At 32.9% G+C, this 25,816-nt stretch overlaps 1 protein-coding gene across 4 annotated transcripts in view; it reads left to right on the top strand.

Moving 5' to 3' along the window:
• Nucleotides 1-25,816, top strand: part of LOC127845697 (multiple epidermal growth factor-like domains protein 10) — an 85,395-nt gene that overhangs the window by 29,194 nt on the left and 30,385 nt on the right. For 3 of the 4 annotated variants that reach the window (XM_052376786.1, XM_052376784.1, XM_052376783.1), the window contains 5 exons: nt 1,279-1,400; nt 1,664-1,889; nt 7,814-7,944; nt 9,268-9,406; nt 13,446-13,580. In XM_052376786.1, coding sequence (XP_052232746.1) covers nt 1,279-1,400; nt 1,664-1,889; nt 7,814-7,944; nt 9,268-9,406; nt 13,446-13,580 — 753 coding nt within the window. The remainder of the gene's footprint in view (nt 1-1,278; nt 1,401-1,663; nt 1,890-7,813; nt 7,945-9,267; nt 9,407-13,445; nt 13,581-25,816) is intronic. The other variant, XM_052376785.1, reaches the window with a different exon arrangement.

Raw genomic sequence — 25,816 nt, 5'->3', positions numbered from 1 at the left:
TGCAATTATGTTTTTGACAGGTTTGTACTTGTAGATTTTGCTTCTTTTTGTGTGTACTGTTATAGTTCAAAATATGTATATATATTAATATATGTATTCCATTTATTTGAATATACCGCGGTATGCAAATATACCGGTATAGTGTTGTAAAACCATATATAAACACACATGAACTTGTGATGTGCATACACAGAAATTGAATGGAAAACTTCTTTTCGTAAAATCATTACAAAAAATATATCAAAGTTATATACTACGCAGATTACTTACTTATATGTTCCGCAGTCTCCGAGATACAAATAATTAATGGGAGAGCGTCATGTATACAAAGTTCATGAAAATTTGAGATGTATTAATATGACTTTGTCATTTATAAGTCAGCTTACACTTCAGTCGCACGCTCCGAATCCATATAGCATTAAATAATTTATTTTTTATTTTTTAGGGGGGGGGGCGGCATAAGATTTGTGTTCTACTGTTGGTCTTTCGGGGGGGGGGGGGGGGGGCGCTTTAAGAAATCAAAGTACTATGAATTGTCATAATTTACTTTTAAGTAATGGTGCTTTCAACGTACAGGAATTAAATATAACGCTGTGTAAAAATATCGTTAAATTTTCTGTTTAATAATTATTTCAATGGTAATCGACATCAAACAGTTCAACAAGTAATACATAAAAAATAAAAATCAATCACAATATTCATTTTTTTCTTATCTACGCAAAGCTCTTAACTGCGATTGTGCTTATCGGGTATTTTAAGAATGTGAACACTTCTGTTAACGTATTTTTCCTTAAGTTTAATTTTCAAATTTATTATCAATATTTATGTCAAACATGATGTTGGAAATGTCCTTACAAATTATTTACTAAATCTATTTACAGTATAAGTGTCAAGGACGTAATTGCAAAAGAAATACAAATCTTCCAAAATCACGATAACTTGACTAATACAATAATGTAATTGTAACAACGATTTATGTGTTAATTTAACGAACGTGAATTAACGTTATTAAACGTTTTGTGACGGGACTAGCAATTGCATTTTTAATTAATAATATTCACACTTTCTCAGGCTTTTTATTAGCGCCGATAAACAAGATAAATTTAAATATAAATCAGACCACCAGTTGTAATGTATATATTGAAAACTATAATATTTACGCAATACATTTAACAGAATTAAGTGAAATAAAAAAACTATATATTTAACTGCGCTTTACTTCAAATCTTTAAAAGGCTCATTCAATATTATTTCATCGTATAATGCTTGCCTTTACAGAGTGTGGCGGGGCCCTGACGGATCAATTTGGCGTCATCACGAGCCCCAACTTCCCGTCAAATTACAACAGCAAAGTGCACTGTACCTGGGTCATAAACGCACCAGAGGGCTACTGGATCAATGTTCATACTTAACTTTTAATTATTGATCGATAAACCGACAACAATTTTACTTTTGTTAAATTTTCGTGTGGTATTTAATAAAGAAAGTTGTTTATATTCACATAACATTTGACATTTAAAATAAATCTTATATTATTAATATTTATGTTTACATTACCAGGTAATAATTATATATATGTAATCCAAGCTTCAATATGTTAAACCTACACACAGTTCCTTAACAATAAAGTCACACTTAATAACTCGTTGTTTGTGTGTTTCAGGTGAAATTTATTGAGTTCGCACTGCAGAGCCACTCCAACTGCGATTATGACTACCTGGAGCTCTTCAACGGACCTGACGCCTCCTATCCGTCTATCGGGAAGTTCTGCGGGACAATGCCACTTATGCGATTTACGTCGCAGTCGAACTCTGCACGTATTGTCTTCTCCGCAAACTCCGGAGTTAGTGCAAGGGGTTTCAGATTGACGTACACATTCACCGTGCACGGTAGTAATGATTATAAGAATGCTCGTTTTAAAAATATACATTTTTTCACATCTATTTAACCAATCGACTTTCTCTTTTTAGCTTAATTTATCTAAAATGTATTTCCCTATGCACTGATCCGTTACATCGTGGTTCGCTATTACTTGTCAGGTCATTCATGTAGTTAAATATGCATAAGAATAGTGTGGTCATCTCAAACACATATTAACCTACCTCTTTCTTGCATCAAGTGTTATATCCATATGTTTAAAATCGGTCAAATAAGATATAATTTAATATTCGAACTATTGAATTGTTGAAATATGAAACGCATTTCCAAATTTGGTTCATGTGACGTTAACAAAGTCTATCGACAAATAACAGTTCTCCAGAATTTCATGTTAAAAAATGTGTCCTGATTAAACGCAGGCAAAAAGCATGCTAATGTACACCGTATCATTACCACGCGAAATGAGTGGGCTTCAATACTTGATTACCGAATAAAAATTACACTTTGCAGTACGGCAAACCTTTTCTCCAAATTCAACACATTTTTCAGCCGAAACTATTGCTATAATTGTTGAGATAATTATTTGGACTCGATATATAACTCCTGTATTTCGTTCAAAGAAGTGTGCTATGCATACTACTTATTGCGATTAAACATATGTGCAACATAATTCGATGGGATGACAAGTCCGATGAAATGTTCATTGAGATTTTATTCTGCTATTTAACGATTCCACAAACTATTCTAATTGTTAAGATACATTCAGTAACTTTCGAGATCGCAACAAATTGCAGTACAATAATTAAAAATGCGGAGTTCGTCGAGACTCTTACGAGCCTAACCCGCGATTCAACATTAAAATGAATCAGATACATATGCTAGTTAAAATGCGAATTATTGAGTTTTTGAAATCTGAAACGCATTTCCGAATTCGAATAATGTGACGTTAACTAAGTCTATATACAAATAACAGTTTTCCAGAATTTCATGTTAATAATGTATCCTGATTAAAAGCAGGAAAAAAAGCATGCTTCATGTACAACGTCCCATTACCAGACAAAATAAGTGGGCTTTAATACTTGATTACCGAATAAAATGTACAGTACTGGTGTTACGAAGCTTTTGAAAAGGATGGATATAAAAGCATCAATTTAAGTTTATCTACATCACCAAAATTGTGTATGTAGGTACGAAAAGAAATTTGGGTACGAAAATTTTTGGTACGAAAACATTATGCCAAAAAAAATTGGGGTACGAACAAAAAATGTGGGTACGAAAAAAATGTGGGTACGAAACAAAAATATGGGAACGAAAAACAATTGGGTACGAAAAATATTGGGTACGGAAAAAAACTTGGAACGGGAAAGTAGTACCTGTGGGAACTTGACCCACAATCGCACATTCTGGGCCCTTTCCGTCAAACATCGGATAAGTACCTCGAAGGCAATAGTATGAATACATATTTTGTAAGCGGTAATGCGGTCCTACCTGCGCGTCAATATGCAAGCGAACTATGTAAACAAAGTGGTAGCCTGTCAGGAATGTTTGAATTTACGAAGAAAATCGTGTAATGATGTGAGTTTATTGAAGAAATGTACAGAAAATATATTAAATAAGCAATGGCGATATTTTTCTCAGCCAAATAATTGTTATTAGTTTGATATTACAAAATGAATGTGAAAGTAAAACTGTAAAAAATGACAACCTGTCAACGCGTTGTTTTTGCTGGCACGAGAGGGCGATTTCACTCAATGTTTTCATATTTTTACCATAGGCTTTGCCAATTACCTTTATATTATGGGTGGCTTGGTTATTATTTATTTCTATCATGTAACTGCAAGATTGTGTATATTTTTACAAAACACCAAGCATAAATGATGATATAAATATACTGATTGAGCTTATAATAATTTGATAACTATAGCCAGGTAGATAAAGGACATCAAATACAATTTTTTGGTCCTGATTTCATGAAGACTTGAGATATTTATGCACATAGAGTATCAAGATATGGGGTGATACACTGATAAAAAGTGTTTTTGATTTGTATTGTGCAGGTTCTTTTTCCATGACTGTAAAAACTAGATTTTCATGTGAAAAGCTGGACAATTTTTTTCTGAAGTATTTCATCCAACCATTGCATATAATGAACTGTTCTGCATATACTTTGCCATTTTGATAGGTGTTTGTTAGGTTATCAACAGGAGATGACCAGGGTGCCAGAGAAAAGGGATATACATTTGAGATATGGTCAGAGCTTGATATAAAAGTGGTTAAATGGTATACATTTTATATCTGACCAGTGCTCAAGAGAAAATGGGTATACATTTCAGAAAATTTTACCATTTAAAAATGTTTAAATACAGCTTGACTAAGGCTCTTAATTCATCTAGCATGAACATTTGTACTATCTTTTAACACTAAAAATAATATTTAATGTACAAATTCAATCTACCGATGTGTACAGATACTACTTAACATATATTTGACTGAATTGAATGTAGGGACTAGCTAAAATATCTATTAGAAAAAAGATCAGGGGGTGAAATATTAATTGCCTGAAGCTCTGACACCGGAGCTATGTGTATATATCTTTAAACACACTGATTTAAGAAGTAAAACAATACATTGATACAACAGAGGGAAAATCATCCCTCTAAACAACATGATACATAATAATGTATACTATTTTAGATCTTTAGGTATGCGCGCTGCGGGAGAGAGATGGGAGTGACTTACATTTTGGATTCAATTTAATTCACTTAAATTCATCATTGAAGTTACAGTATGATCTCATTTGATATAGATGTACATGATTGTATCAAGCAACATATATTTACTAATTAACAGTATAAATTACTGTCATGATTTAAGCATCATTTAAATGATTTCAGTAAATTTTATCATTCATATACATTAATTTTGTAAATATTATCAATATAAGTAAAAAAGATGCACAAATATTTGAAATAAAACAGTTTGATATGCTCTTTATTATGTAACTACACATCCAAGCAGTCCATCAAACCATTTTACTATTTATAACATCTACATTAGTTACAAATACATGTTTACATGTGTATGTGTTTGAAAAAAAAAGTATAATCTTTAATGACATCATCTGACCATGCATGTCCTAGATTTGAAAATCAAGGCCCTGGTCTTACACATTGGTAACATTAACGATAAACTATCACCAGGCTTCTGAAATTATTTTTTATTGAACTATGTAAGCAAATATATATCGGGCACTGAAATCTCTTGTTTTAAAACCGTCATAGATCAGTTGTGGCTTCTCGGTAATGACCCATTTTTGCTTAATTGTCACAACCTTCAAACTTTTCACACTTCTGTAATAGCAAATCTGGATTTAGGTGATCTTCAATGGTACATTTACACTTTAGCTCTGTCACAAGAGTGCTGGTAAAGTCAAGTCACAAATTTCAATCTAGGCCATGTCAAACTCAAAGTGTCAAAGACAAATGAAAGATGCGTTCGTTAATTATTGTCCCATTGTTTACTACTGCTGTGAGTTTTTATATAATATAACTGATGGCAATCATGTGAGAGAAAATTCACATTATCTTAGTATATCAGGTTTAGCAGCCTTTTAGAAAACAAAGTTTGCTAGTTTTGAATGTCGCTTCTGGGGATCAAACCCGCAGCGCAACCTCCTGCTATCAAAGTCGACACTCTACCACTAGGCTTTAAGAAAGATTCTGAAATTTTTCGATCCCTCGAGAGCAACCAAACCAAAAATTAAGTCAAATATTGCCGACTCGGTTTTATTGAGTCGGTTCATGAGAGATAATGGAAGATGCATTATCTCTCACGCCCCCTAGCATCGCCTTAAGCAGTATTCAATTCTCAACACGAAAGTGCTGGAGTCATTGATCCCGAGGGACCAGAAAAAAAACACTTGATTAATGTTCGAAATAAAATCATTTGATTAATGACAATTCTATTATTTGAGCCAGGTCACAGGAAAAGGGCAGTCAAATCAGTATCCAATTCCAATTAAACTATTTGTTATTGTCAGAAAACCGGTTTAAGCAAACAGCTTTCAAGCGACTGCAGGCTGATCTGGACCAAAACTGGCCACAATCGCATAAATGTCTTTTTTTACTGTGACGCAGTTCATTAAACTTTAAAATAATATCAAGTACTAAAATAAAAACAAGTAAAAAAAACAAACCATTAATTTGAGCAAAGACTTTGTAATCAATTTTGAATTTCAGGACAGCTTGGTGATCTGCAAATCCCATATGATATGTTGATATCGGGTATCATAGTCATTCAATAAGTCGCAAAATGCTCGAATACAATTTATAAAGCAAAATATGACTCAAATTGATAACTAAAAATACCAGTATGCCAGTTTTGCCGTGTGAAGCTGTCAAGATCCAGAAAGTCCTTCATTCACATCGAATATATCATTTGAATTCCATCCATTGTTGTCATTAGCGGAGATTTAGTGAATAAATAATTAATATATCCTAAATGACAGTTTCTAAATAGCCAAACAAGCCGATTTATGCAGTTAGAAAGTTTTGACACGATTGTTCACATTCTCTCATGGGCGCAGCCATTGTTGTATGTTGAGGCACGAACGACAACTCTGCTAGGAGAATGTTATCAATTATAATCAGCGAGGTATGCCGATTAGATTAATCGAACTATCTATAGGACTGGCTCGGTATTTTACATAGGTCGCCATTGTGAAGAATTTGTACATGGTATGATAACTTAGACGAGCTGCTTCGCTAAAGCAGCATCGTCAAAAACACACTGTGCATTTTATTTGTAGAAAATGGCAAACCGTTTCTCTAAATTAAATAAAAAGAATTATTTTGTCAATATTGCTACAAGGGTTGAAATAATTATTTGGATTCGATAAATAACTACCGTTTTTCGTTAAGTGTGCTACAAATACTACTTGTTGCGATTAAACATATTGTAAAATTGTTTTCTAGTCCTTAACAACGATTCCGTGATCGCATACTTTTTTGTTATTCGGCACTTAATGTTTCTTAAATGTTCTTTAGTTAGTTTATTAAAATAATTAGAGTTGAAATTAACGACCCATTGTTTGATTGCTATTCTCATTCAGTTTAATTGCGAAAGGTGAGTGTAAAACTCCAAGGTGTATGTTATGGTAGTTGATAAATATCATTTTGCCATATTTTATACATCAATGTAAACATTATCATTATTTTCTTCAATATACGAAGCTTAATAAATTCGTAATGCAATTTTGAAAATAAAAACAACGTAGGTGATCATGTTTGTTTTTTAATAACACAACTGCTTTTAATATCATTGATTTGTATTTACATGGCCAAGGTCCTTGGTACTTGGTGCTGAAATTGATTTACACGTAAGATGACATAAGTGCCATATAATCCAACATTTACACAACATTGCTCAGATTTGTTATATTGTGGCATTATTCCTATTTATTTGAATAAACATTACTCATCTTATCCGTTTCTACTAAAACCATGAAAAATACATTCGTTATTACAATTCAGAGTTGTAACCGTGCCTTACTTGGTAACACTTGTTAATGGTCTGCTACTAACTAAATAGAAAACTCTTGTATCCTTGGCATCGATTGGTGTATTACAATTCGTGTCCATACAATATCACATTTATGAACAAATCCTTCATGTACGCAACAAAACCGGTGTCATGTAGAATTGTCTATACCTGTCTAATTTTGAAAAAAAATAACATATACAGTGTTTGTTAAAATCCAACGAAAAGCAATGACGGTTTTTAAAGATCATAAACTCGCCCGAAATTTATGTGGTAAAACACACTTATGATAAATACATCAGTGAATCGATCTTTCCGTTATTTATGACATGATCGATTTGGCTTTCAACATACGACTGCATTGATGAATTTAGGATTATGTAACATTTATTTACAGACATCATTTATATGGGCTGTTATCAAGATAGCGGCAACCGAATCCTTGCAGATTATGATCACTTATCTGATTCGAACTCACCAACCGAATGTTCAAAACACTGCAGCCACTACAAATATTTCGGAGTTGAGGTTGGTTGTAGATTTAACGTAGCACATTTTTAGCGAAGACACATGACGCAACCCAAAGAATAAAATGGTATATCTAAAATATTTTTGTTATGAAAATTAAATATATTAGGCGTAATCCCTATGTATTCCCTATTTGTTATACATTGTGTGTTTAACTTTTTATTATCATTGTTATTGTATAAAGTATAACATACAAGAGGCGCCCATAGTACATTATACACCTGTACAAAGTACCGCGTGAAAAACATGTGAAAATAGCTTTTACTCTATCTTGTTCAATAATAATTAGTGATACATTAGAAGGGGTAGTTGTTGGACTTATGACGGCTATAACTTGTATGGGAGTATTCAAAATGAGTTCAAAACAGTGGGGTATTCGAATGCGTTAGGTTTTCTCAAGAACATTCATGATTATATTGGACATCAACTCCAAAATATCAATCCTGACCTTCCAATTCCTAGATGTTAATATCATTGAAATGTGACCACATCGGATGCCATCAACAAATTCAATCGTATGAACGCCAAAGATAATCTACGACCCAACACGAGATGTCGTCCATATTAAGCAATTCTAAAGGAACTGCTTATTACATTATCACCAAAATATTGGAAGCTTAACAAAGAGAAATTACCACTTATAGAGGAAAACCCGAGCTTCGGTTAATCAACAAAGGGACTCAAGTTAATTGCATATTCTATATCAATTAGGTATTGAAGACGGTTCTTCGAAATGAAGCTCCGAAACTGTCTCCAGATGGTCGGAACGTAATGATTCTCCATCAGGACAGTGCCTGAAATCACAAATCACAACAGGCCTTCCAGATTTATAAGAAGGAGAACGTTAACTTCATTGGCAGTGATGTATGGATGCCTTTGTCTCCGGATACTCGACTTTGGTATAGGGGAATCATTATCAGAATCGCACCAATAACTATGTAAAAGGTTTTAAAAAGCTCTTAAGGACGAGTGGACAAGACTGGACCAGTATATTATTAACAATACTCTTAAATCGTGGCAAAAAAGGTGTAAGCTTATTTTCGCATGTTATTGAACTCATATTGAACAAATGCTTTAATAAAGGTACAGTTGCTGTTATTTTTGTGGAATTCATTGTGTTCAAATATAATGTGGGCGCCTCTCGTATTTTTCCTTGATAATGTCTTCAATCTGCAGATTGGCAGAAATATGTCCTCTAAACATACAAGCATCAGTAAACAAAAAGTTGAAATCCCTTTGAACAATACGTTGTAAAGTCAATATATTGCTTATTCGTAAACAACGGACATGCTATCAATATATTTTGTTTCTGATTGCAATTAGTGGTGGAGACATTGCCTCTGTGGCAATAGGCTTAATTCTGCCACCCAAGCGCATGAGAAGGAGTGTCATGGTATTTGTCCGGGCGACAGAAGCCAGATATGTGGCGCCCACTGGAGAATTAACGTCTACAGACATTGGGGTAAATGTACAGTTTTTCACCGTATATTTTATTACATCATACGTTTTAAATCACGTGAAGCAATACACGTGGTTAAATGCCTGAAGAAGTAATAAAGTAGAAAGAAGTGAAACTCCAGCTACTGGAGCAGTATTGCAATCTCATTATAATCGATTAGTTGGTCCTTAATTTAAGGCAAGGGACCAAGTGCCAACACAGAACGAAACAGCACAATACAAAACAACATACACACAAAGAAGAATAAAGCTGTGGTCACCGCCTTGAAACGGTCAATGCAAAGCATTGGGGGTTTAAACCGGTTTTAGGGCGCTCAATCTCACTCTTGGCCCAAAATTATTCATGATACATATCAGTAAAAAATAAAATTTAACCTCATAGCATTGAAACTAAAATTAAACAATAATAAAAGGGAATTAAAACGCATTTTATTTAATTACTATTTAATTACTCAATGGAAGGAAGGAGACCAGAGCAACAGAGTTACAACTTTTTGAATAACGATAAAATAAAAGTATGAACAAGTGTCAACTACATCCCTTTTTTTTAGAAAAAGATTTAAGAATATAGCATCAGATAGTTAATATTTCAGATCATCATCGTACGAATACAGGAACAAGCAGTAATAATGGGTGTAAAAGATCAATATTACATAGCTTATGTGACTGCTTAAAAAATAATTAAACAAGAAACGCCCGTCAGAGCGAAAATTTTAATACAGTTTAACGACATAAACCCGATGACCTATATAAATATGCATATAACCAAAAACAGTGAAGGTGTGTCGGATGACGTAATTAAGGTAGCGCACCCCTAATGGGCACATATCCAAATATAATTTAATTAAATATTTTCCTAGTCAGCATCATTTCACTAAACTACATGCAAATTTGTAGGTAGGCTTTCCATGCTTTTTAAAAAAATATACCGATTTTTTCAAAACCACCCTCACGCTCGGCTTTTGTCCAGTTTATTTTCACCCCTGGGGTATATAAAAGTTCCATAATTCATTCAAATTTGGCATGCAGTTGGTGTGTACAGATGCAGTAAAGGTGTTTAAAATTTAAACAAGATAAAATAAGTATTCTTTTACAAACATTTATTTTTTACAAATATTTATCTATGGAATAGCGCCATGAAATGTAAGTGATTTCAGCCGAGTAAAAATTGGGTCGGTTAAAAAACAAAGTGTCATAAAATTCAAAAAAGTATCATTTAAGTTATATTTTAAACTATTTTTTTTATAGAAACACTATATACAGCAAAAATACCAAGAAATAGACAGATTTACCGTTTACTTTTTGAAATAAAAATAAAAATGCAACATGCATCATTCGTATTTTCAGCAGTAAAATTTCCCAATTTAGCCATAACGTTGTTTTAATTTTAAAAATTGAAGGATGTGCATACAATTTTCAACATATTTAACAATAAACATAGCTTATATGCTATATTAAATCAAATTACGTTAGAAAAGAAATAAAACGCGTCACAAAAAGTATGCGATGTTGGCAGGATTCGAACCTGCGCGGGAAGATCCCAAAAGATTTCTAGTCCATCGCCTTAACCACTCGGCCACGACAACTTCACATCTGTGCAACCTTAAATTAGATATGCATAAGTAAACAGGTAAAAAGGCTCGTCGATCTTTTAAGAAATCGCGAAGTCGTATTTTTCAGATGATAATTGGATCAAAGTCAATATTTATAGTAAAAATAATGTATTCTAAATGAATTAGGTAAACACATATCAAAATTCGAAGTTTGAAAAAAATAAAATGCATCTCTCGGAAATAACCGATCATTGAAGATCGGCAATGATCGTAAAATAAATCGCGGGAAATCATTAGAGGTGCGCTACCTTAAGAAGCGATGACACGATGACGTCAAAAAATCCAACATAATTATAGGGGCAGTACTGTAAAATAAAAAATATAAATATATAAAAATATTAAATAGGCATATTTCGCCATGAATATAACACGTGTACTACGTGTATTTCTGATTTAGACCATTTACCAGGGTTACAGAAATGTTCTATTTTCGATGCTTACCACTTAACCTGTCTAACAGGCGTGTTTAAGACGTTGAATTGGAAATAATGCTTAATGATAATAATAATTTTTACTATGTACTACTTAATAAAGTATGCTCAAACCGACGGTGAAAGTCTTTTACAGAGTCTTGAAATGTGTTTAGATATTCTCAGTAACAATTGAATTGGCCATCATTGATGAATATTTTGTTCAGCTTGTAGCTAATTTGCAAATCATTGCACAATGAGTCATCATACTGTATTGGATTTACTATATGTGGAATTCAACTAATACCTCGGTACAAACATCGTTAATGTCACATTAATATTCGCGTTCTGACAAAAAAGGTAATTATTTAAAATAAAAATAAATTGTCCGTTTGATTTCGGTCTTTATTTTTGACCTCATGTATCTAGCGGAAAAAATGTAAAACGTTTTTACTACGGTGAAAGAAATCTATTGTTGTTCACGTTCTATTTCGACTGCCTTTTCTCAAAATGCCGCTTTGTCAATGGTTTTAGCGAAATTCGCTTCATAATGAACAATGTACTTTAAAAGCGACCATTGCGAACGGAGAAATGGCTAACTCATACACGCCAAATACAGTTTGTACGGGTTGCGAGGATAACCAAAACCTGTTGGTATTTTGTGAAGTTATGATATACCGACAAGCTAAGAACGTTCTTTAACGCTTATTATTAAAAGCAAGTACATAACCTCGCATGTTATGGACATTCTATGAAACTGCTCAGGTGATTTCATATAACAAGCGCGTATTCAACATTCTGACATCTTTCGTTTTCGTATTCATTATCATTCTCTCTTGTCCGATTACGTTTAAAACTATGATACATAAAACCACGAACCGGTTGTGTCAGAAAAGATGTATGTTTTATGTAATATCGGTTTCTCAACCACAGCGAAAGTTATACGTATATTTTATTTATCGCACGAGAAACTAATTCATTCCCTTAAAGAATCAATGGAAACAAATGCCTATTAAAATAGTATAAAATTCATGTATTACAAACCTTGAACCAGCATGAAAATAATTGACACCTTTTGATTATTTTTAGTAGTTAGAATTAAAATGTATTGCAAAATCGCTCAGTTGCACTTATCGGGTATCCAACATTCAATTATAAAATTAGGTAATAATCATCTAAACTAAATTTAGGTTTCAGTAGTGTTTATTTAATATATTGTGAATATTTGCCAACATCGCGTGTTATACGCTTATCATTCACTCATGCCCGTTGAAGTAAAAATACGTATTTGAAATCCATTTAACATTAGTTGTAACTTAATATAAATAAGTGAAACTCCAGTGGAGCAGTGTTGCATTCTTATTATATTCAATTTGTTGGTCCTTAATTTAAGGCGAGTGACCGATTGCCAAAACAGTACAAAACAGCACAATACGAAACAACATACACACAAAGAAGAATAAAGCTGGGGTCAATGCAATGGAACTGGCAATGCATAGCATTGGGGGTTTAAACCGGTTTTAAAGCGCTCAGCCTCACACTTGTCCCAGCAAAATTCATGATACATATAATGTGAAAAAAAAAATTAACTTCATATCACTGCAACTCAAATTAAACAATAATAATTGGGAATTAAAACGCATTCATTTGAAATACCATTTAATTACTCAATGGTAGGAAGGAGATAAGAGCAAGAGAGAAACAACATTTTGAAGAACGATGAAATGAAATTACGAACAAGTGTCAACTACTTCACTTCTTTTTGAAAAAATATTTCAGAATATGGCATTATATAATTAATATTTCAAATTATCATCGTGCAAAAACAAAATGAAGCAGCAATATTTTGTATAAAAGATCCTTATTACTGAGCTTGATTGTTTATGTGACTGCTAAAAAATAAATCAAGCTAGAAACTCCCGTCAGATTAAAAGTATTTATAAAGTTAAATGATATAAAGAAGACAATATATACATGTTCTTACTATGAAATCATAAATACACCACTCGTCTCGTTTCAGACTGCCCACTCGGAAGTTACAGTGCAAACTGTTCCAAGCAATGCCATTGCCTAGAGGGCCCATGCGACGTTGTTACGGGTGCATGTGGAAATGGTGGCTGCAAAGATGGTTGGAGAGGAATAGCGTGTAATGAAAGTAAGTTGCATAAGTATATTTATGTAACAAAATCTTACAAATCAAACACATATCTCATAAAAGCTAATACGATATGTAGCGCTCGCATATAATACTCTGAAATCTGTTAACATATTGACCATTTTAGATTCGTACACGTACAAAGATATATATGAAAGCAAGTAGCGACCTCATATTGTATTATGCAATCTGTCAACAGACTGACCGTTTTAGATTTATACATTTGCTATTATAAAGTTAGCGTTCAAATATAATTTTGTAAAATCTGTTAACCAATTGACCATTTTAAATGTGTACATTTGCAAAGATATATATGACATTTAAACCATGTTTTTTAAAGACGATTTGGAATGAACGCACTGCTGGAAATGTTTTATTCTTGTCGCATGTCGATTCGGTTACCAGAATCTTGTTTATCATTGCGATTGTTCATTAAATAACCTCGCATTTTCTGGACATTCTATGAAACTGCTCAAGTGATTTCATATAAAAAGCGCGTATTCAACATTCTGACACAGTTTTTCGTTTTCGTATTCATTATCATTCTCTCTTGTCCGATTACGTTTAAAACTATGATACATACAAAACACGAACCGGCTGTGTTAGAAAAGATGTATGTTTTATGTAATATCGGTTACTCAACCACCGCGAAAGTTATACGTATATTTTATTTATCGCACGAGAAACTAATTCATTCCCTTAAAGAATCAATGGAAACAAATACCTATTAAAATAGTATAAATTCATGTATTACAAACCTTGAACCAGCATGGAAATAATTTACACCTTTTGATTATTTTTAGTTGTTAAAATTAAAATGTATTGCACAATCGCTCAGTTGCACTCATCGGGTATCCTACATTGAATTATAAAATTAAATAATGATCATCTTAACTAAATTTAGGTTTCAGTAGTGTTTATTTAATATATTGTGAACATTTGCCAACATCGCGTTTTATACGCTTATCATTCTTCACTCATGCCCGTTGAAGTATAAATAAGTATTTAAAATCCATTTAACATTTTTTGTAACTTAATATAAATAAGTGAAACTCCAGTGGAGCAGTGTTGCATTCTTATTATATACAATGTGTTGGTCCTAAATGTATGGCAAGTGACCGATTGCCAAAACAGTACAAAACAGCACAATACGAAACAACATACACATAGAGAAGAATAAAGCTGGGTCAATGCAATCGAACGGTCAATGCATAGCATTGGGGGTTTAAACCGGTTTTAAAGCGTTCAGCCTCACACTTGTCCCAGCAAAATTCATGAAACATATAATGTGAAAAAAATTAACTTCATATCATTGCAACTCAAATTAAATAATACTAAAAGGGAATTAAAACGCATTTATTGTAATTACCATTTAATTACTCAATGGTAGGAAGGAGACCAGAGCAAGAGAGTAACAAATTTTTGAAGAACGATGAAAACAAATTACGAACAAGTGTCAACTATATCCCTTCTTTTTGGAAAATTATTTCAGAATATAGCATTACATAACAAATATTTCAAATAATCATCGTGCAAATACAAAAAGAAGCAGCAATATTTGGATAAAAGATCTATATTACATAGCTTGATTGTGTATGTGACTGCTAAAAAATAAATCAAACAATAAACCCCCGTCAGACAGAAAGTATTAATAAAGTTAAACGATATAAAGAAGACAATGGAAACAAATGCCTATTAAAATAGTATAAAATTCATGAATTACAAACCTTAAACCAGCATGGAAATAAATGACACCTTTTGATTATGTTTAGTAGTTAAAATTAAAATGTATTGCACAATCGCTCAGTTGCACTCATCGGGTATCCTACATTGAATTATTAAATTAAGTAATGATCATCTAAACTAACATTGTTTCCATACAATATGTAGCGTCCGCATATAATACTCTGAAATCTGTTAACAGATTGACCATTTTAGATTTTTACACGTACATGTTCAAAGATATATATGAAAACAAGTAGCGTCCTCATATTATATTATACAATCTGTCAACAGATAATAATTCTGTAAAATCTGTTAACCGTTTGACCATTTTAGGTTTGTACATTTGCAATAAAAATATATGACATTTAAACAACGTTTTTTTTAAGACGATTTGGAATGAACGCACTGCTGGAAATGTTTTATTCTTGTCGCATGTCGATTTGGTTACCAGAATTTTGTTTATCATTGAAATTTGCATTCGAACAACTCTGTATAGAATATTTGTTGGTATTTATAAAAGGCGATAAGAATTATACCTGCTCAGTAAAGCATGGCCTTTTATATGATTTTGATATGATTTTGATCCAATGTATATAAGCCTATTAAGTGCACAAGAATACCGGAAAACATCGTAATTCGGTATCAAAGTCGACACTATCATGTTCACAAATCATATTATGTTAGCCTGATTTAAATATTTACCTCAATCGCTCAAAAGCCGACATCAGAGCGAGCCCCGAACAAATTCGTTACATCATAGCGGTTCGCGGGATCAACTCTATTTCGATATCACTTGTATTTACCCTCATTTTGCTGTTGCATCAAGTATTATATTCATATGTTTCAAATTATTTTAATAAGATATTATTTCATTTAGGTATTTTTAAATGCGTGTTATTCAATTTTTGAAATCCAAATGGCATTGTCGAATTTTGTTAACAATGCGATGTTAACAATTATACCTACAAATAAACAGTTCTAGATAATTTCATCTAAATAATTGGTCCTGATAAAAAGCAAGCGAACATTAGGCTTCATGTACAGCATAGCATCTTCTTAATACGTATAATACGTATTACTGGATTAAAAAATCTTGGCTCCGAAAAAAATTGAAGTCTTTACTTTTACTTACACAATGTCTAGTCCATTTGTATAAAATATGACAAACCTTTTCTCTTTACAGAAACAAATATTTTATTATGTCTGTATTGCTTCGATCGTTAATATAGATCAGTATTTGTCTGTGACATGTTCAAGAATTGTATACACCTTTATGCAAAATGCGTGTATTCGGCTACATGAGCGCCGATAAGCTAAGATGTTTATTAAAGTCTCATCATCATGTACATAGTAAAACATATACACAATAACTTTAAAACACAGTACATAAATGCCACTCATAATTGAGTTATATGAGACTATACATATTCCAAAATACAATTCAACGATAATAGCTAAAACTTTATGAACATATTTCACTACTACAACATTCAGGGGTGGCGAAATCTAAAAAACTATACTTGTCCACGGACAACCCTTAAAGAACTTTAACTTGTCCGTTCTGAACTACACTTGTCCGTTATTGTTCATATAAATTATTAACGCATTTATTGATTAATGAAAAATAATGTGGAATAAATCAAAATGAGTATTATTTTCTTGTTTTAGTTATAGTTGCATTTCCATGGTACATTCTTTATAGCAGTATATTATGAACTATATAAAGACTTTCTCAAACTTGTAATCTTGCAAAGCAAGTATTATTGAAACATGTGTTACACATAATTATACTTTTGACTAGACTTGCGACACCTTAAGGGTTTCGCGGGATGGAATGAGTGGGGAGATCATATACACTTTTCAGCTTTCCGGAAGAAAGGACCCACTGGACGTGAAACACCAGCTTTCCAACACTATATGGTTCCAGTTCCAAAGCACATATTGCATTAGTTCAATGAGAAAAACATAAAACGGCATATTCACAAATCTCTGAAAAACAAACAGTGCTAAAAATTATTTTAAGTAGTCATTTACTATTTAATTGATTATGTCCTCTGATTGTTGCATTTTTATTTTAAATATGTGTTCTTATATGCATTTATTGTTTATTGACTTTAAAAAAAACTAAAATGGATGACCATTCTTAGTTTGCTGTCTTAGTCTACCCTAAAATTATACATGTTTCTTGCATAATTGAATTATCAAAAACTGCATATTTTTAAAGGCATTGTAAGTTATTTGGTTAAGTTAGAGACAAACTACAGCAAATATATTCATTTTTCTTAAAATGAATCATCCTCTGAAACCCCCACTGGGATTCAAACCCAGATCTCTTTCCTCTGGGAAGGAAAGTATTCTATCTTGAAATACAAAAGCAAGTAAGAGGACAATTTGCAATTTTAAACCTATAAACGTATAAACTTAATTTTTCATATGACTTTAGAAACAAAACAGATATCTCTGAATCTAAAATACATTACAGTTACAATTCAGGTTATAAGTATTGTGCATTGTACATGAATGTCCAAGTATTGTATTTATCCTTGGTACACAGAACTGCCTAAAGATGCGTAAAATACCAGTATTAAAAATATGAAAATATCCCATGTGTTTGTTTTACTCTGTTAGTATCCCTATTTTATTTTAATAAAGCAGTTTTTTCCTTCTCCTGAAAATTTAACTAAATGTCAGTTATGCTACTTTTTACATTCAGAAAATGACATGTGTTCGTAATGTCAATTTTTAAAATTGGGTAAAAACATTATTTTTACCATAAAGGTAGACTTAATATTATTAAACAGTTGTCACCTTAATAAAAAACACAAAAATGGGAAAAAAGTAAAAATGTATAAAAAATGTCAGTAACATGACTTATAACATTAAGTAGACGATATAGCTTTGATACTTTAGGATTAGAGTAGACCTTAACACAAAACTTACCCAAATTTTCAATTTTCTAACTATAAAAGGGGGCATTATTCTGTCAAAAAAACAGAATAAAATGGGTATGAAAAAAATGTGTGTACAAAAAATGTGGGTACGAAAACAATTGGGTAAGAACAAATTATGCCGAAAAAAAAATGCTGAAATAGCTTGGGGTCTTGACCACGAAAACGGCTTGGATTTTAATTATGCTGAAATAGCTCGGGGTCTCGACCACCCAACTGGCTTGGATTTTATTTCGCTGAAATAGCTCTGGGTCTTGACCACCAAACTGGCTTGTATTTTCATCATGCTGAAATAGCTCAGAAAACTGGCTTGTATTTTAATTATGCTGAAATGGCTGGGAGTTTCGGCCATTTAACTGAAAGGATTTTTATTATGCTGGAATAGCTCGGGGTCATGACCACCAGACTGGCTTCGATTTAAATTATGCTGAAATAGCTCAGGGTCTCGACCACTTAACTGGCTTGGATTTTAATTATGCTGAAATAACTCGGGGTCATGACCACCAAACTGGCTTAGAATTAAATTATGCTGAAATAGCTCAGGATCTTGACCGCCAAACTGGCTTGGATTTTAATTATGCTAAAAAAAGCTAGGGGTCTTGACCACCAAACTGGCTTGGATTTTAATTATGCTGAAAAAGCTCGGGATCTTAACCACCAAACTGGCTTGGATTTTAATTATGCTCATAGTTCGAGGTTTTGACGACCAAACTGGCTTGAATTTTAATTATGCTGAAATAGCTCAGGATCTTGACCACCAAACTGGCTTGGATTTTAATTATGCCGAAATAGTTCAGGATCGTCACCACCAAACTGGCTTGGATTTTAATTATGGTTAGAAAGCTCGGGGTCTTGACCACAAAAATGGCTTGGATTTTAATTATGCTGAAAAAGCTCGGGGTCTTGACCACCAAACTGGCTTGGATATTAATTATACCGAAATAGTTCAGGATCTTGACCACTAAACTGACTTGGATTTTAATAATGCTGAAATAGCTCGGAGTCTCCGCCACCAAACTGGCTTGGATTTTAATTATGGTGAGAAAGCTCGGGTCTTGACCACAAAAATGGCTTGGATTTTAATTATGCTGAAATAGCTTGGGATCTTTACCACCAAAGTGGGCGGGGCCCTGGGGTGGGTAATGGGAACATGGATGGTCGAGATAGACTGTGTTGTCATAAGAGATCTTTAGTTCATGTATTAATTGAGGTTAATTGGTGAAAAATGGCGCGGCAGAGGCCGACGCGTATCCCCATGCCGCATGTTTGATCCAGGGGCCGCCCCAGGGTTGGTAATGGGGCCATGCATAGTTGAGATTGACCGTATTGTCATAAAATATGTTAAGTATCAATTGTAAGTAAATCGGTGTAGAAATGAAGAAGTTAATGTAAAATAACATAAAAAAATTAGTGAAAATCTCTGACCCGGCCCCACCCGAACCCCCATAACTTTTGACCCAGGGGTCAGATCAAAATTCCAAATAGTGCAGGGTCGCACATTATGCTCATATAGATACCATGTGTGTAAGTTTAAAGGTTCTTTTTCTTAAAGTGTAGGTAGAGATAGTGGCCAGGACGGACAGACGGACGGCATAGATAACCAGAATATCCCCACGCTTTTCAAAAAGCGTGGGTATAATAAGCTAATTGTAGGTTTACAAGTAGCAAATCAACTGAGCTGGACTGCATTAATCGCAGGAATAATGGTAAACCTGTTCAGAGCAAACTAACGCTGCCAACAAACTTTACGTGTCAGGACGCAGCACTATCAATACATTCTGCATCAGGAATTACACGACCGTAAGGATTTTAGGGACCCCAATCCTGAATTTGACAGTCTTCCACACCTTTAGCATCAAAAATATTTTTATTTGCTTGTGTAGCTGTTTTGGCATCAACAACCTTTATCAATTTTCCCTCGGATAAGCCGCAGACATACAGATTCCGCTACCTGAAAAGTAAAAATACCAAATAGAAAAAGATATACAATACAAAAAACATGCATTTATGTATTTTAAGTGTTTTTTATGAATAAAAGGAAGTGATAAAGCTTGTTATGTTCATAATTTTATGAAATATGCAGGCTGGCTCAATTGAATGCCTGCTGCAATGTCCATATTGTTAATATGTCCGCCATTCCATGTTTGTGGAATGGGGCTCTGTTTAAATGATCATGCTGTACGCACAAGCTATTGTTGCGTAAGTTGTTCACAGAGTCCCTGGCGATGAATTCAGACTACATGTAGCACATTAACGCTACACGATCAACCAATATGCCTTTTGATTTTAAGTGTTAGTCCCAAAGCAATTTAGCCCTTATTTGGCCATAATAGGGCGAGGGATCTATTTGAAATACAACTATTCCAGATAACAAAATCTGAATTCATTCATTTATTGCACTTATTTTCTTCACTTTTGCTATGATATGACCATAAATCAGCTTTCCCAGTCATATTTGGCACTAGCAGATGATATTTCATTGTTTACCTATGAAAGGTAAGAAGAAATTGAAGCAGCATTTTATAATATAAATTTAAAAATGCACTCAAACATGCACTTAAAAACATTTGTAATTCTAATCATATTAATTATTCTTCATTTTTCTCAAGTGTATGGTTTAGCGGCTATTTTTCCCAATTTCATGGTTTATCATGCTTATTTTCCGAATCCAAAAGGCACTGGCTTTAACAAACTGTCTAAGCATGTACATATATATTAAAATCGCTTTTATGAGTGATTATGGGTGATAAAAATATAACATGTTATTTCATAAATCTATATTGTTTGTATTTTTCGTAAACATAATTACCCACTAGTGTGGTCAAACATTTTTTTTAATGACGTTGTTTCACACATTGCTGTAACCAGTGATTTTTTTCGCTTTATATTTTACAGCCTGTGCCTTATGGATTGGGAAAAAGCGAGATAGTCCATGCGATTGGGAAAAAGTAAACATTACAAATATGATGATGATTATAAATTTCAGTTAACCAATTATTTATTAATGCATGATTTTTAAAATTTATATCATAAAGTGCTGGGGAATTTAATTGCTGTATAATAAACTCAATAAACCAATTATTTAGTTTATTGGAAACGTTTTGCATATTTTGGGGAAAATTTATGTCAAATTGGGAAAAATTGCTACTTTTTGCCATTGGGAAACGGCCTGTAAGATGCTGTAATTATGGGCAGAAAAAAATCACTGGTAACGTACAATCCTTATACGGAATGAAGGAGTTTTATTTACCAGTAAACTTTCTTTTTTTTGATACTTTAAAAAATATTTTACTGTTAAATGTAATGTGTTAGACTTGTTTTTATTAAAATCTAGAGTTTTAATGAGATTACGTCACACAATATACGTATAAAAAATATTTAAATGCATATCTGACTTGTCGTCATCAAAATCCAGAGTTAAAATGAAAATACGTCACACAAGATAGGTATTTCATACCATCTTCGCATGCGTATGCAGTGGGTTTTTTTCACAAATAGGGGAATGGTGGCGGGGCCCGTCCAAAGGGGAAAAACGCGTCGTTTTTTAGGAAAAGGGGAAAATAAAAAATTCACTCTTTTCTATTTTTTGAAATTTATTATATGAATACACATGTATGTATGAATGTATTATTCACAGCTGAATTTCTCTGTCCTTTTTCTAAAATATATACCAATGATTTTTTCAACATTAGTTTCAGACAGTTAAGCCTTCATGCACAGTCTCAGTTTTCCTTGCCATTTTGAGTCAAATTGGGACTTTCTAATCGATAAAATGGCAAATGTTAGCATTTTTTTATCAATAAAATGGACCAAATTAAAATGTTTGTATCATCAAATATTGACACAATATATATAGATACATCAGGCCTTTTCCTGGCCATTTTGGGAAAACCATGAAATTCATATGAAAAGTACACTGATTAGGGAAATACTAATTCAATGTAACTCTTTATAATATATTATTAATATTATTAATTTGTTATATACTTTGTTAGTTGTTATGAAATGAATATTTATCATAAAAGAGTTCTCTCTAAAAAAAAAAAATCGGGGGAAAATATATACTCTTTTTTAGGGGAATGGGGCCGAATATCGGCCCCGAAATTGCCATAAAAAAACACTGGTATGGTATAAAATTACTGAGGGTGTACATCCTTGTTTAGTGGGATATTTTCAGATTTATATACTGGTATTTTACACGTCTTAAACTTTAACTGTTACATATCGCTGATTCAAAGATGTCTGTTTTGATTCATAGGTCATTTTACCCAGCATATCCCAGACATGAAGAGTGTCCAAATTTGTGCAAACAATTTAATTAAATCAATGAAATTTATCGATTGTAATTACCAGCTATATAATTTGTTTGTGTAGTGATATATATTCAATTGTGTTGTTATCAACCGGAATAACCTATGTGAGAATCTGGTGTACAAATCACTGCACTAACCAGACATCAGTTTTACATTGATATTGCTCAGCTGTACATATTTTTATTATCTTGAGAGGCCATGGACATTGCTCGGGTTTGTTAAGTTAAAGACTTATTATTATCAGGGGCAGGCAGACATTTTATAAATTAAACAGCGCATCATTACGTAGTCAACAGCTGCACAACTGCATAGGAAAAAAATAAATCAATATATTATGTCGACAACTAACTTGCGTAGCAACGTCCGAAATATAAAATATCCGACTTCTATTTTAATATCTAAAATTCAAGATATAATGGCGACTTAACTGTTTTACTTTATGGAAAAAACAGTAAAACAATGTTTTTAATGAAAATGAAATAAAGCAAACTGAATACTTATCATTTTTACTGCTTAACAACTAATTATCCAAACATTACACATTCAATCGCGCATTCAAATAAAATTATGCCCCTTGAACGTTAATGCATATTGATATAACGAATTCATCAAACGTTAACAGACATTTGTAATTTGAATTACATTGGATATTAAAAACACACGTATATTAAAGATATTATCGGACAAATAGAATACCATGTTAATACCAGTGTGTACTTACATTTATCCGACACGTCTCGGAAAGCCTCGCCGTGTAAACCTTTCTTCAACTCGTCGCACACAATAACACATAGATGTCATGTATCTAAACAAACACACTCGATCTGCACAAAAGACATGCATGTGTACTTCGTATTGATATTCAAAAACACAATTATTACGTCGTTGTTTATCGATTTAACGCCAAACTGTTTATTCAAATAATAACGCGTAACTTAGTTTCCTTGTTTATTAACAAGATGGAAGCTAGCCTAAGCGCTTTTCATGACGTGACGTCACAATGTTTATCTGCGCGCGTGCCGTTTCCCATAAAAAATATTTAAACACAAAATACTCGAAAACTTGATTTTTCCCAGATATGACGCCTACATGAACAGGTAGATCGCATTCTTGTCCATATACATGTCAAATTTCAGCAAACGTGTTGGGCCAGTTTTCAAGACTCCCAAATCGCAGTGATTTGCCTCAGCTTAACGAAACTTAGCCCCCTTTATCATTCGTTAAATTGAACGTCATCAATGAAGACGTCCAATACATCACTCATTCCATACCAGAGTTGCGACACCTTAAGGGTTTCGCGGGATGGAATGAGTGAGGAGATCAAATCAAATTGAAAACCGATTATTTCGACAAAAAAATAGGGTACAAAAATCATTTGGGTACGAAAAAAATAAATGCGAATAAACAAATTTGGGTACGAAAACATGTGGGTACGAACCAAATTTGGGAACGAAAAAATGGGAACAAAAAATTTTTGGTACGAAAAAATTCGGGTACGAAAAAAATTTGGGTAGAAAAGAAATGGGTACGAAAAAAGTTTGAGTACGAAAAAAAATTGGGTACGAAAAATTTTGGGTACAAAAAAAAAGGAGGCACGAAAAAGTTTGGGTACGAAAAAAGTTTGGATACGAAAAATATGGGTATAAAAAAAATTGGGTACGAAAACATGTGGGTACGAAATAGATTTGGGTACGAAAATAATGGGTACGAAAAAAAAAATGGGTAAGAAAAAAATTGGGTTCGAAAAAAAATGGGTACGAAAGAAAATTGGGTACGAAAAAAATTTGGTACGAAAAAAATGGGTACAAAAAACATTTGGGTAAAACATTTGGGTACGAAAAATATTTGGGTACGAAAAAATGGGTACGAAAACAAATTGTGGGTACAATGGGTTCATGTTAAGGTTTTAGCATGGCGGACGCCGGCGGGGGAAAAGACACGACATGACACAATGAGGTAAACATATATCAACATTCGATGTTTGAAAAAATAAAATGCATCTCTCGGAAATAACCGATCATTGAAGATCGGCAATGATTGTAAAATTAAATCGCGGTAAAACATTAGAGGTGCGCTACCTTAAGAAGCGATGACACGATGACGTCAAAAAATCCAATATAATTATAGGGGCAGTACTGTAAAATAAAAAATATAAATATAAATATATAAAAATATTAAATAGGCCTATTTCGCAATGAATATAACACGTGTACTACGTGTATTTCTGATTTAGACCATTTACCAGGGTTACAGAAATGTTCTATTTTCGATGCTTACCACTTAACATGTCTAACAGGCGTGTTTGAGACGTTGAATTGGAAATAATGCTTAATGATAATAATATTTTTTTACTGTGTACTACTTAATAAAGTATGCTCAAACCGACGGTGAAAGTCTTTTACAGAGTCTTGAAATGTGTTTAGATATTCTCAGTATCAATTGAATTGGCCATCATTGATGGATATTTTGTTCAGCTTGTAGCTAATTTGCAAATCATTGCACAATGAGTCATCATACTGTATTGGATTTACTGTATGTGGAATTCAACTAATACCTCGGTACAAACATCGTTAATGTCACATGAATATTCGCGTACTGACAAAAAAGGTAATTATTTAAAATGAAAATAAATTGTCCGTTTGATTTCGGTCTTTATTTTTGACCTCATGTATCTAGCGGAAAAAGGTAAAAAGTTTTTACTACGGTGAAAGAAATCTATTGTTGTTCACGTTCTATTTCGACTGCCTTTTCTCAAAATGCCGCTTTGTCAATGGTTTTAGCAAAATTCGCTTCATTATGAACAATGTACTTTAAAAGCGACCATTGCGAACGGAGAAAAGGCTAACTCATACACGCCAAAAACAGTTTGTACGGGTTACGAGGATAACCAAAACCTGCTGGTATTTTGTGAAGTTATAATATACCGACAAGCTAAGAACGTTCTTTAATGCTTATTATTAAAAGCAAGTACCCTTAAGATAACCTCGCATTTTATGGACATTCTATGAAACTTCTCTGGTGATTTCATATAACAAGCGCGTATTCAACATTCTGACATAGTTCGTTTTCGTATTAATTATCATTTTCTCTTGTCCGATTACGTTTAAAACTATGATACATACAAACCACGAACCGGTTGTGTCAGAAAAGATGTAGGTTTTATGTAATATCGGTTACTCAACCACTGCGAAAGTTATACGTATATTTTATTTATCGCCCGAGAAACTAATTCATTCCCTTAAAGAATCAA

This window comes from Dreissena polymorpha, chromosome 9, assembly GCF_020536995.1.
Source record: "Dreissena polymorpha isolate Duluth1 chromosome 9, UMN_Dpol_1.0, whole genome shotgun sequence".
Taxonomy (NCBI): domain Eukaryota; kingdom Metazoa; phylum Mollusca; class Bivalvia; order Myida; family Dreissenidae; genus Dreissena; species Dreissena polymorpha.
The sequence above is the reverse complement of the archived record's forward strand: the minus strand, read 5'-3'. Positions and strand labels throughout refer to the sequence as shown.